This window comes from Podarcis filfolensis (assembly GCF_964270895.1).
Source record: "Podarcis filfolensis genome assembly, chromosome: 3".
NCBI lineage: Eukaryota > Metazoa > Chordata > Lepidosauria > Squamata > Lacertidae > Podarcis > Podarcis filfolensis.
In genome coordinates, this window is record NC_139606.1 from 83,193,054 (window position 1) to 83,206,998 (window position 13,945).

Below are 13,945 nucleotides of genomic sequence, written 5' to 3' on the forward strand. Positions count from 1 at the left end.
AAAACACTTGCCAACACTTGATCAAGACGTTTTCTACATCCATGAAAATTAGTAACTTGGCTATGAATACGTTCTATGCAGGGAAACATAACGTTTATACTCCTTGACCTATAATAGCATCTAGGATCAAAAACTGCTTGTGATCAATACATCTGAAGGGGCAGAACCACTGCCTTCCATTTCCCTGCCACTACTAGCTGTTCTACTTGCTACAACCAAGAAACAGGCAGACAGGTGAGAAGCCCCATCCCTATTTGCAAGGAGCTTTTTGACCTCCGATGGAAGCCATTAAATGTCTCGCATTCTTAAAATCTAGGAGGCAAAATATATAGGTGAGACAGCCTGTTCCACCTGTCTAGTGTTTAACTATTCCTGCCACACACACCCTTGTGCATGCAAGAGGGAAATGTGCACTTGGGAGAGAAGTACATGTGGTCTGTGCGTGTGGGTCAGATGCACGGATGTGTGGCCTGTGAAAGAGAAGTAGGTGAGGAAGGAAAGGCAGTATGAATATTGTGTTGCCTCTCCAAGAGGGAGAAATGTGGTGTACACCTGAGTGGCAGATGCATGTGTTTGTGGTTTGTGTGTGTGCAGTGTGTGGCCACGTTGTGTATTTTTTTGGGAACTGGGGAATGCTTCCTGTTCTTATTAGCCAACAACCATGTAATAACTGTGGTGTGACGTCAACACTCAGGACAAAAGCTTGCTTCCCATGGTAAGCCTGACACTCGGGCAGCACTCGGACACTCTCCAAACTTTGTCCATGCCCAGTGGCAGCCATTTTGTTGCTAGCATCCACATCATTTTCTCTATAAAGTCAAGCTGTGCCTGCTAGCTCAAAAATATTGGTAACCCATACACCAACTGAAAGTTAAAGTGAAACAAACCAATAGGAGAACAGATACTTTTATTGCTCACCTTTTATACAATAGCACACCTTCAGCCATTTTTCTTTCACAGCTTGACAATGTTTCTGTACACACACGCACACTCACACTCATACACAAAAAACCCCCAGGCAAGGCGCACTGATGTAACTTTTAGTAAGGAAAACTGTAACAATCCCACCTGAAGGGCATTTTGTCTTAAGTTAGATGCCAAAAATTGAAACCATCCTATAATTGCTGATCAGTGGTATTAACTCGTGCACAAAACAAGTTTCAGCTTGCCATTACTGCTAGCTAATTTCAAGTAAAAATTAGGCTGGTCAGGGGATCAACTGTTTTCTGGTGTGTGAAATGAATCTGAATTATGCTGAAGCACAAGGCTACATATACTATCTGTTCACAACTTAGCTCGGTTTGTTATATGACCTTTGCGTGGCATGACAGTGGTTGGGTCTCTGATGGGGACATGAGTGTGGTTTTGATCAATGAGAGATAAGGCTATTGAACAAGTCATCAGCAGTAGAGCTCATATAATAGACATGGACCCCGTGAAGTAGGCTGCAATTCTGTGCAGTTACAAATGCAGAAATCCAACCCACTTCAAAGGGTCTTGCACACAACTAACTACACACACCTGCAGCTTTACAATACAGGTTTGAAGTCAGCTTGTTGTCTACAGAAAATCAGGGTGAAGAGCAATATTCAAAGTGGCTTGAAGAGCGGAAGATTCTTAAAGGAAGAATGAGCTCATGTAAAAACCGACAGACATACTAGTTTGCATATTAAAGGTGTGACAGACATGTACTCAATTTTCCTTTAGTGAACAGAACCAGGGCTACTGTCTTAAAGTTCTGAGCTTCCTGGAGTTGAAATGCTGCATTTTAGGCAGCATCAGACTTATGCGCACCTTTCGCAGGTGCTCAAAAGCAAAGATCATTTTCCGGAAGCAGCCTGACATGGCCTGGTACTAATTCAGAAAGAAAACCATAGAAAATCTATTACATGAGCTCTGCCCAAATGGAAGCTTTTGCAGCCTCAGCTTGTGAAGTGTCTTCCTTGTCCAAATCCAGACTGATTGTACTGATATCCCCCATGTTGGAAGTGCTGCTCAAATTGCCCCCCTTGATTAAAGTTCTGTGCACCTCTTGCTCCCCCCCAGCCACCTCCTTGCCCGCCACGGCCGCCACGACCACGGCCCCGGCCTCCACGGCCTCCACCTCGATCATTGGAGTGCCCATCTTGATATCTGTTGTCTTGCTGGTAGCTGCCGCCACCACCTTGATATCCGCTTCCTGAATATGAAGATTGATAACCACCATAGCCACCTCCTTGATAGCCGCCACCACCGTGATAACCCCCAGTTTGAAAGCTTGCGTCTCTGTAGTTACTATCCCTATAGTTGACATCTTGATAGCCACTTCCTCCACCATCAGTCCAGCCTCCTTGGGGTTTGCCTCCTCTGCCTCCCCCTCTGGCTCCATAGTCATAGCCACCACGTCCTCGCCCTCCTCGCTCGTGACCCCCGTGTTCATGGCCTCCACGGCCTCCGTAGGATGAGTCGTACCCTCCACGGCTGCCACGGTCGTAGCCTCCTTGGTCATATCCTCCGCGGCCTCCTCGGTCATGGCCCCCTTGCTCATAGCCTCCACGACCTCCGTAGGACGACTCATAGCCACCTCTGCCACCCCTGCCTCCACCACTTTGCTGCTGAGGACCATCTTGCCTTTTTTGCCACGGTGGCATTTCGGGAGGAGGAGGTTCAATTTCGTTGGGTCTGCCACCTCTGTCAGGCACTCGGCCCATTAATACCTAAAAGCAAAAGAAGGCAATGTGTTGGAAGAATTAACACAAGGGAAGAACTGCGCTACTTACAGTGTTAAAAACTCTGATATCTAAGCTAATCACCAAATGGCACCTTAAACCTAGGTTATGGGTGCCACAATGGAATGTCTAGGTGCTTTTTTGCAATTGATATTATTCACTTCATTTCTATACCATTTTATATTTTAAAGAACAAATCTTAAAGTGGTTTACATCAAATAAAGCAATCCAGAATAAAACAAATTCAAACTTCAAGGAAAATATTTCAGATCCTTCTCTAAGGACCTGAGTGCTAAGTGACATTTTGCTTTTCCCAGTTGCCAACCTGGCATCCAGAGATCTCCATGTGTTTGCAACTGAACCCACGCCAGTCACAAAGCATGCCTGGTACCTGAATAATTTATAACACTATTTAATAATCTGAAAACACTGTACTTTAAAAAAATGAGTTGAAACGGAAGTGTACAGAGGTGATGTACTGAAGAAGGGGGGTGGGAAGGAGCTTTCAGCAGATCAAGATGTAACCCTTTATTATAGCAGTGCTTAGGGATGGAGATGGTCCACATCTGGAATGCAGAAAAACTGGGCTTCCTTGCCCATTACGTTTCATTTTTAAATTTTCTGTTAGATATTTTCTCTTATTGACATAAGATATCTTCCAGATAGATTTTACATTTTGGGACTCAGTGATATATTGCTCTTTTGCTTTAAATCTAAGGAAGCTTTGACTGTATTCTTTTCATTTCTGAAAATAATTAGTCTTGAAGAGGTAGTGGTGGTCCTTGTATAATGGGGGCTTTGTTTGGGATACCTAAATGACTACATAGTGGCAGCAAGAGATATAGGGGAGTGGCAGTGCATTACAAAACAGGCACAGCATCAACACTTTGCATGGGTACTTTGGGGCTAGCATACACTGGTCACCACCTAAAAAAAACAACTTTAAAAAGTGTTCTGCTGGGTGCACTGCTCTGGCAAGCGCTGGCAATGGACACTAGATAATCGCTATTTCCCCAGAGGGGCTGGGGTGTGTGTGGGAGAGAAAGTGGGAGAGCAGCTAGTGTAGCACAGGTGACCCCCTCAAGCCCTAATTATGGAATAGGGCAAGAGTATGACTCTCAAATATAATTGAGAAAATTCATGGCCGATATAGAATTTGCATCCGCATCCATCCAGTCCCACATGGCTTCCACTAGGTTTTGCTAACTTTGTTGAAAGTCAAAATATGCTTCCACAGATAAGCACAACTACAATAGAGGGTTTTCTTGGTACATGACTACCTTGTAATACTGCAAACCAGTATGACACTCTTACTGTACCTTGTGCAACACCAATTTATTACTAGCATGTACCTAGACTTTTGCCAATAACCCTTAGCAAAATAATACCTAAAAATGCTCTTAAGTAAACAAGGACCTCATTCTCAAATATAGGGATGTTTTCAACTCAAAAAGGCTGATCCTCTCTGCCAGAGCTCTTCAACTTTAGGTCCCTGGTGTTGTTGGACTACAACTCCCACCATCCCCAACCACCTTAACCAATGGTCAGGGAGGACGGGAGGTGCAATCCAACAAAATTGGGGCCCCATGGTTGAAGAACCCTGCTCTGTGCTATATCAACATGTGACACAGAACAGTTAACAACTCCTGTGCAGTGTAGCAGGTTGAACAGTTGGCACTGAAACCAGCCCCCCCTCCCCAATGCCATTTTGTAAACCTGGTAAAAGGAACCGTGGAAAGGGAGAGGCAAAACAGAGTGTGCATTGTATGTGCTGAAAGCATGCAAAAATTTCCCCATCAAGTTATTTAATATCCACAGCACAGTAGGAACTAAATTATATCAATGTAACAAAGGTACCTTATTAATAGCACATGCAGTCTTTTCTCTGATGGACCCGCTGCTCGTTCTCATAATCTTTGACAAGTCTTGCCGAGCTGCCAAGAGGTGAGCGACAGATATAGCGCATTTGGTAGTAAGGGTGGCACGCTTCGGCTGGTAGACTTTAGCCAATTTCTCTGTTTGGCTCTGTGATCCAAAAAAGAAGAGAGTCAACAGATGTAAACAAACATTCAGCTAAAAATTAATTATTTACCAATTTAAACAACAACAGCTCCAAGGACAGATCAAGGCCCACATGGCAGGCAACTAACAATTCATGAGAAATGCTGTATGAGCTGATGGGAAAGTGCCTAATGGGACAATATACCAGCTTATATAAATAAGGTGTAAATCCAGCTTCGAAGTTCTCTCAAATGTTATTTTGTTCTTCCTCTACCTATTTTGCGAACCATTTTCCAAGTCTCTATCTCATGCTGCATTTCTGAAACTTGTTCAGACTGCATTTTAAAACTGCAGTTTCCCCCATGTACAGATCTCCTGAGAAAAAAATGGTTCAAAATAAATATTTATGAGGCACCGTAATATAGTGATTGGGGTACATTTTGTGAAGCAAATGATTAGCGATGCTATGCGGTAACTGTTCAATTAGAAGCGGAAAAGTGCAAAGTGGTAATAATCCTTTTGCGATGACATTCTTATACTGGCAACGCATGTGAAATGCAGATATGCAGTGAGCTACACTGAAGTTTTCACTTGCCCCTAGCGCAAGTACACAGCTGATGATTGAATTTACTCCTAAGTGTCAACAAAAGAGTTACCAAATGAAATATAAGCTTTAAACAAAAGTGCTTAGTACATTCAGAGACAAGTCAATTAAATTATGGTATACTTCTACCATCAGAGAGCCATCAGAGAGTTTTTTTGGCAGACAGCAAAAAAGAAAAGAAAAGAAAAGAAAAAAAGCTCTTTGCAAGGCCAAAGCAAGTTGCAGAATGCAAACTGTACCTTTGCTCGATCTGACCAGCCAAACGACTGGACAGTCACATCCAGACGTTTCACTAACAATTTCCTCCGGACTTCATATTCATTGGCTATGGCTTGATTAATAGCTTCAATTTTTTCCTGAAATAAAAATGCATATCACATATTACACTGCTTCTCAGCCAAGGCATTCCTAGTGTGCAATGTACTAGCGTACTAAGCCAAGAAACAGCATCTCAGGCCCATGTGCTCCCCAATCATGTGCTAATCTGGGGGTTTCAATCCCAGTCTCTTAACACCATAGTTCCCTGGTTCCACTGTAATGGGGACTTGCAGATTAATGTTAGTTTACTAGCTACAATTTTAAAGCACGGTCTGATTCCTAGCAAGTAAACCAACATCAAATGACTGCTCCCCATTTTGGATGTAACAGAAAGCCATACTTTAAAGAGGTCAGGACCGAATGGTCCTTCATCTTGACAACAATCAAGAACACGACAGTTCCATAAAGACTCAAAAGTTTTAAATCCAAATTGATAAAACTAACACTGATTCCTAGAAGAACTATAATATCAGTGTTCCTATTAGTGCTGTGACTGTAATGGAAGGCCAAGGTTTACATTTTCTTATCTATAAAATAAACACAACTATACATATTAAGAACAAATGCCAGGAAGAGAAGCATCAGATTAAATGTTCCAAGTAATTAGCTGCAGAATAAGAAAAAGGACCTCTGCAGCTCCTGCTTAAAAACTCTACTGGGAATGCCAAGACTAATTTTAGGATGGGCTATAGTTCCTGCCAAACAATGGCTCAGCATCACTGAAGACTTGAGAGAGTAAAACCTTCCCCATATCAGGATGTCTAAAGACCCAGATCCTCTGTAACCTTCTACCGTATTTTTCGCCCCATAGGACGCACCTAGTTTTTTTTGGGGGGGGGGATAAAGAAAAAAAAAATTATTTCCCCCCCCAGGCGCGGGGGAAGCCCGAGCTTCCCCCGACCCCAGCCCCGTGAACGGCCTGCTATCCGCAAGCCTAGGGAGCCCGGCGGGAAGTCGTGCCGGTCTCCCCAGGCTTGCGGAGAGCTGCGCGTAGCCCGGGCGTGCTCTTCAGCGCGCCCCAGGCTTCAAAATGGAGGCAGCTCTGCGCAACCCTTGGGAGACCGGCGCGACTTCCCGCCGGGCTCCCTAGCGTTGTGCAGAGCTGCATGAAGCCCAGGACTGCAGGCAGCTCTGCGCAGCTCTCGGGAGCCCGGCACGAAGTTGCGCCTGTCTCCTGAGGGTTGCGCAGAGCTTCCTGAAGCCTGGAGAGCGAGAGGGGTCGGTGCGCACCAACCCCTCTCGCTCTCCAGGCTTCAGCGAAAGCCTGCATTCGCCCCATAGGACGCACACACATTTCCCCTTCATTTTTGGAGGGGAAAAAGTGCGTCCTATAGGGCGAAAAATACGGTATTTATAGGTGTATAAATATCACGCACTGCTGAACTGTCCCTGCCCCAAGTTGCATCGCTGCTTTAATTATGGTTTAATATCATCCTTAAATATGGGGTTCCTCATCCTGCATTCCTGAGGGATGTCAAGATATAACAACAATTGTGAATTTGGATGTGTTGAACTTGGGACAATCAAGAATCTATTTTCTCAAATGCATTTTGCTTCACTCTAAGTAAAACTGAGAACTTGATCAGAATTGGCTAGGCCTTGAGAAAAATCATCACACAGTTTTGCTTAATGTACATGAAAGAAAATATATAAAACAAAAAGAGTCGAGGATAGAATAAAAAGAGTTTTACAGACTTACGACTTACCCAATGAACTGGACCCAGTGGTTTTGACAGTAAAGGTTTTCCTACATGATTTGCAGGAACCTTTGCTAATGTTTCCTTTAACTGTAATAAAAATATACTATGTTAGAATAGCACAGTATCATATAGTGAATGCTTGCTCTCTTCCCCACCAAACATATGGATTTGAAAGGGAATTTGAATGCTTCATACATAATAGAAGCTACACAAAAGAATACATTCCTAAAATTTTCAGATAATTGTGTTGGTTTAAAATAAGAATCTTCTGCAATTCTTTAATAACATCATTATGACTTCAGTAAAGTAAACCACCTCTTATTAATGTGGGAAGGACAGACAACTTCAAAAAAATTTCTCAATTCAAGAATGAAAGCCTTTTAACCATATGTCTCGGTAAAAATAAGTTGCAGTGAGTTCTTCTGCTCAGGGTTCCAGGTGCTGCATTCCATTCCCACCAGTGAACATTCTTTGCCCACTGAGCATGCTTAATTCTCACTGGCCGGTTGTTTGTTTTGCAATGGGGATGTTCTTGTGCCCAACCCTAGCTACATTAAAATTTCTGATCACTCCATTAATATCTATGGGAAGGCCTCACTTCCACATCCCTGGAGACAATTTAAAATAGCTTCTCAGTGTGAACTAGGAAGTGACCTATTCACACCATGAGATAGTGCTTTATAAACTTTCATTTCTAGCCATCCTATTCCGACAGTTTTCCCCCGCCCTCTCTTAGTCTCTCAATATTCCATGCCACTTAGAGGATTTGTTCCCCTGCCCCCCCCAAAAAAACTGGATTTCCCCTCTAAAGAAAGTGAGTATCTGCAAACCTTAGCCTAACCCTAAATCTGCTGATACCGTTTTGTGCGCATGGATGGTACATTTTTGGCCACAAGCACAGGAAAACTTGCATTGCTATTAGAAATAATGATACCGAAGGACAGGCTTCCATCCAGTGGGTAGTGCCATAACACACACACACACACACACACACAACATTTTCACTCTCAAGGGTTAGTTATAAATGCTGGAGGTTGTCCTTAAGAATGAGCCTACCCTGTATACTAAGATAATCTTTGGAAGCCCTTCTCCAAGAGTCCCCACTAAATGCAGCAAGGTGGGGGAGATGGAAGAAAAGGGCCCTCTCAGTGGTGGTGCTACATTAGTGGGAAGCTCTCTCCAAGGTGGCTTGCCTGGTGCCTATTCCAATGTCTTTTCAGGCCCTTTCCTTTCCTGGTCTTTTCACTCCCTAATTTTACCCATTGCACGTTTTATGCTACTTTATCTGCAGTATTTAAAATTCATTGCTTTAAACTATGCATTTTCCTTTGTATCTTATTGTTTTATTTGTAAGCAGCCCTGAAATATGTTTACTGAAGAGCAGCATATAAATTTATTAAGTAAACATAAAAACAAAAGCCTAATGAATAAGAGAGCTTGGATCCCAGGGCTTGCTTACGGTGCTCTATATACACATTCGAGCTTTCCCACCTATCTATTCTTGCCATAGTCCATCATGCTCCCAGAAGTAACTTGCTTTCTTCAGAATGCCATTCCACTGCAGTAGGATGACAGCTGTAAATCATGGATTCAAGTCTATGTACCTCAAAACCCTCAGTTCTTACCTTTTTTTCTATTCCACTGAAGAACTGGAACATAGTTATGTTGGCAGGAGGCTTGGACATGCCCAAAGCAATACATATGCCTTTCAGCTCCTGAAAGACTTCACTACCACCTCCCTCCTGGGCTTTTTTGGGAGGAGCATTCACACAGAGCATTCTGGCAGCTTCCAGTTCTGAGATGAGGTATGCTGAAGGAAGAAAAGCTACAATTTAGCACCTTTTAACAAATATCTGCCTTAGTTAGCTGTGAACATAAAGGAAACTATTCTGGATTCCATAACATATTTATATTAACCGAATGAGAGGTGAGGTTCAGATAAGACAAGGATCTAAAAAACAGACTACCAAGTGGCAGGTCTGCTATGGGTAACAGTGCTCAAGCAAGCATGGCATGCCTTTGCAGAATGTGATTTATTAATTTAGATATTTAGACATTGCTTTTAAAGCAAACCTCACAAAGTAGTTTACATAAGAATATGGTAGAGCGTGAGACTTTTAATCTCAGGGTTATGGGTTCAAGCGCAATGCTGGGCAAAAGATTCCTGCATTGCAAGGGGTTGGACTAGATGACTCTTGTGGTCCTTTCCAATTCTATGATTCTATTAACATAAGTATCAATTAAAACTCTGTACTAAGACAGCACAGACAAAGCACATATAGGGGTGGGGGGAAGCTAGATCTCTCCCAAGAGCAGGATAGTTCTTAAGTAGCTAGGGTGAGCTGCTATTCCTTCATGTTTACTACATCACTTCTGAATGAAATGTCTTTTCACTTTCAAATGCTGACAAAGTTTTTTCATAACAAGCAAAGAGAAAAATGCTTGGTGGTTGTTGTTTTTACTTTTGACAGTTTCCAATACGATACGGACGATATGAATCCAAAGCTTCAACAGATCCGACTATATTCTCTTTCTAAATATCATAGTATCATAAGTTCTCAAGAAGCATCAGGGAAAGGACAAGTGTCCTAATTATCTCCACAGTGGCACAAAAAGGAACAAAAATATTTTGTTATTTTCAACTTACTGAGCAGCAGCAGGCAGTTCTTCTGATTGAGAAGGCGCTTGGTGACGTCTCCTGATATTAGTGTTGTATATGGGCAGTTCATTTCACCCAGTAACCCACTCATTTCAAGCTGGAACTCATCTGCTTCGGTGGGACCTTAAGACACAGATCATTTTCATTTTAGAGGTTCAACTATTAACTCTTTGCCACGAGTTAAGACAAAGTTACATTATGAAGAGACTGCTTCCATACATGTTATCAAGATTCACGGTTGAAGATTAAAATAGCCTTTTTTTTTTTTTAAAAAACCCCAAAAATATGATTAACATTTCAAACAAAAGAACTCAGGTGATACAGAATGGCAAAAATATTGTCTTCAAATGAACAATTAAAAAAATTAAAAGCTCACTTGTACAAAATATAGTGGAAGACAACTAGTAAAATTGATTCCACGGGTATGTAGGCAAAAACAGAATGTGGCATTGGGCACTGTATTCAGCTTCCTGAGAAGTTCAACTTGCATATGAAAAACCTCTCACATCAGTTTTGGAAGCATCTATACCAGCACATGTTTTCAGAGTTAATATGAAAGACACAAATAAATTGATGGTGTCAGACTCATGATTACTCACTGTTAGTTGCTTGCACATTTTCTTCTAGTTTGCAAAATAGCCTTAACTCTGACACTAGCCAAGCACAGAGTTTAGTATATTCAGGGGAACTGGCCCCCCCAGAAGCTGCCTGGGTCAGAGCACCGTCTTCTAACAATGGGCCTTTGTAACTGGCAAACAAACAAAAATAAGAACATGTTATTAAAAGCCACTGTACTATTTCTGAGGTATGTAATCCATGCATATTTGGTGATAACACCACTAACACTTTAATATATTTATCTGGAACACCAATGATTTCAAAGGTACTTCCTTCAAGTTAGCTTGAATTGAAGCCTATATCCTCATCAGCATCTTTATTTTTTTGTTCACAATCTTCCCTTGTTATAATTATCTCTCTCATTCCTTTTTCTCCCTAATGCTTGATGCCCTTGCCTCTTTCTCCCTTTGGTCCTTCCGCTACTGCTCCTTGTCCTTGCAAAGTTTAGATTATAAGCTCCTCAGAGCAACAAACTGTCCTCTTTTTGTCAGCTGCTGGATTACATTTAGACTGGAGATGTAAGATACAGTGGTACCTCGGGTTACAGACGCTTCAGGTTACAGACTCCGCTAACCCAGAAATAGTACCTCGGATTAAGAACTTTGCTTCAGGATGAGAACAGAAAACGTGTGGCGGTGATGGGAGGCCCCATTAGCTAAAGTGGTGCTTCAGGTTAAGAACAGTTTCAGGTTAAGAACAGACCTCTGGAACGAATTAAGTACGTAACCAGAGGTACCACTGTACATCTGAACAACAATAAAAGTATAGTAGTGAAGATAAGGGGGAAATATACATTCATTTTTGGCTGCACTGGCATGCTACTTCTCCCCACCACCACGTCCCTGAACAACAGAATCAAGGAGAGAATTCAAAGAACTGATGCAGATGTTTTGGGACAACTGCCCAGCCAGCCATAACAATGCCAAAGAGATAAGCCCCTGTTCTGCTTTAAAAGCAGCTTTTCTCTTTCAAACTGGGAACCACTGTACTCACAGTAGTACCCCATGCATGCACTTTCAGCACTTCTTTGGGTCCCAATCCAGTTCTTTACTGAATAATGCAGACAAATTTGTTTCTGAGAACACACATGATAAAATTCCTTACCATTCATAGTGTATTATCTATTACTACTATTTACAGAAAACTCAGAAGATTTGCAACAGTAAACAAAATCCTCTGTTGCAGGCATTTTTAAATTTTCTGCAGCAGGTATTTCTAAATATTTGCTAGCTTATCATCTTTTTTTCCTGAAAAGCCAAACAAATCAAAACAAAAACTACAGGAATTGTGCCATCTTACAAAAAAGAAGCAGCAGCAGCAGCAGCTAGAGAAATGTCCCAAAAGCAATCAGAACCTTTTGTGCAGTATGCTTTTAATGGTGTGGGTACAAGAGAGAAATAGTCCCCACACCACATAAATGGAGCATCACACTTGCCTCATAGAAAAGGCTAAAGCATGATTAACATTAGTCTAGGCAGGTTTCCTTGGTACTATGTCTCACTGTGTTCATTTAGGCTTACTTTTACATACGTGTAGGGCTGCGGCATGAGAAATACTTTGTGCTAAAAGGGAAGGATGAATGGCAACTGATTCATACTGTAGAATATATTTATAGGGAATAACAGTAAATATTATGGAGAAGGAGCACTGAGGAGGTGGGGGGAGTCAACATTGTAGAAGTTGTAGAAATTTCTTTGTGGGGGTTTTTAAAATGATGCTGGACTGCCAGATAGATTTTTTTTAAGTCTGCTGAATGGATGTGGCCCTGCCTTCATGCACAGCACACGGCAGTAACACCAATTACTCTGTGATCTTGGGATGCCTTGAAAGGTGGTGGAGGCAGGTGGTTGATTTGTATTTTCAACCATTTTTAGTGCTATTAGACAACACTGTGAGATTCACAAAGCAGTTCATAATTCAGCTGAACATAAGTTAGTTTCATTGGCAGATGATATACTTTTGTTCATTTCGGAACCTCAGACTAGTATACCCATCTTGATGCAAATGATAGACACCTTTGGTAAAATATCAGGTTATTCTGCTAATTGGTCCAAATCAAAACCCTCCTCCAAAATAAAGCTCATAGTGGTTTCCAATCCAGTTCATCTCCACAGCTGCTTTATTTCAGAAATGAATCATATGGTTCGAGACTGTTTACTAGACCAAAGAAAATGGATCTTTCAATGCGCAGAATGTTATCTCGTTAAGAAACCGCTATAGATATTGTCTTTTTCTAACACTGAGCACTAACCTCCCCTCCCCACCTCCACGCAACCCCCCCCCAAAAAAAACTTCAAGAATTTAGTGATGATTAGTACTGTAAATGATTGCCCCACAAAACACAGAGCACAGGGGTGAGGACACATAACAAAAAAAACAACTTTTTTAAAAAAAATCCAAAGTACAAGTTATTTACACATGTTTACTCTCATACATACCCAAGGTCTTCCAGCGACTCTAGGATGTCATTCTCCATGAGCTCAAACTCCATTTCCGGGGCTTCAGAATGAGCACAAAAGAAAAAGGGGGTTGGAAAAACCTAGAACCTGCAATTAACAAACCCAGATTCGGTTAGCAACGCCTGAGAGAATGCAGCGGTCACCATCATGACTGGCGCAGAGTGGCTTGGATGCCCTGCTCGCCTCACGGTTCGCCTGGGGAGGGAGATATCGAGCTCGCCCCACACAGACCTGCCCCCCACACCAGGAACAGCCCCACTGAATGCCCGACCACCGACCCCCCCCCCTTCCCAGGCGACACTGTCCCAGAGGTGGGCAGGCGTTCAGGGGCTCCTGCTTCCGTTAAGAACTGGCTCTGGCCTGCCTGGCCCCCCACCTCCCCGCCCTACTGAGGGGCGCCGTTCCATCCCGCCCAGCAGCGCCCCAAACCTCCTACCCCGCAACCTACCTTTCGCGCAGCTGCTCCGCCGCCGACTGCTGGGTTGGCATGTCAGGAGGTGGGGGAAGGGCGAGGAGAGGGGGAAGGCCCCCTTTGCCTGACCTTTCACCTCACGGGGCTGGGCGCCTCCAATCTCGCCTGATTGAAAAAAATGATCCGCTCTACGCCTTGAAAACCCTCCTGTTCCCTCACACTCTGCCTCTAGCGGTTCATATTGGTCTAAGAAAGCCTCTCTTTTTACCCCTTAACGCAGGAAGTTATATTTCAGAGCGTCAATAAATATTTTCTTCAGGCACAACTGTTGGACAGCCCTAAGAGGACTTTCTCGCTTTCCCTTTCCTATCTCTATATAAAGGAACCACGTTGGGGGAGAAAAAACCCCTGGGCCTGAAAGGAGGAGGAGTGGACGGTGTGGGAGAAGGGACAAACTACTTCAAGA

General features: G+C 42.8%; 1 protein-coding gene across 1 annotated transcript; it reads right to left on the reverse strand.

Annotated features, from left to right (window-relative positions):
• Nucleotides 1–890: 890 nt before the first annotated feature.
• On the reverse strand, nucleotides 891–13,789 carry FAM98A (family with sequence similarity 98 member A). Its single transcript, XM_083604318.1, has 9 exons — nucleotides 13,516–13,789; nucleotides 13,047–13,154; nucleotides 10,590–10,738; nucleotides 9,979–10,113; nucleotides 8,957–9,141; nucleotides 7,338–7,418; nucleotides 5,553–5,669; nucleotides 4,566–4,733; nucleotides 891–2,696 (listed from the first exon to the last, which is right to left on the reverse strand). The coding sequence occupies exons 2-9, from the start codon at nucleotides 13,097–13,099 to the stop codon at nucleotides 1,923–1,925; spliced, it is 1,662 nt and encodes a 553-aa protein (XP_083460444.1). The 5' UTR covers nucleotides 13,100–13,154; nucleotides 13,516–13,789; the 3' UTR covers nucleotides 891–1,922.
• Nucleotides 13,790–13,945: the final 156 nt, after the last annotated feature.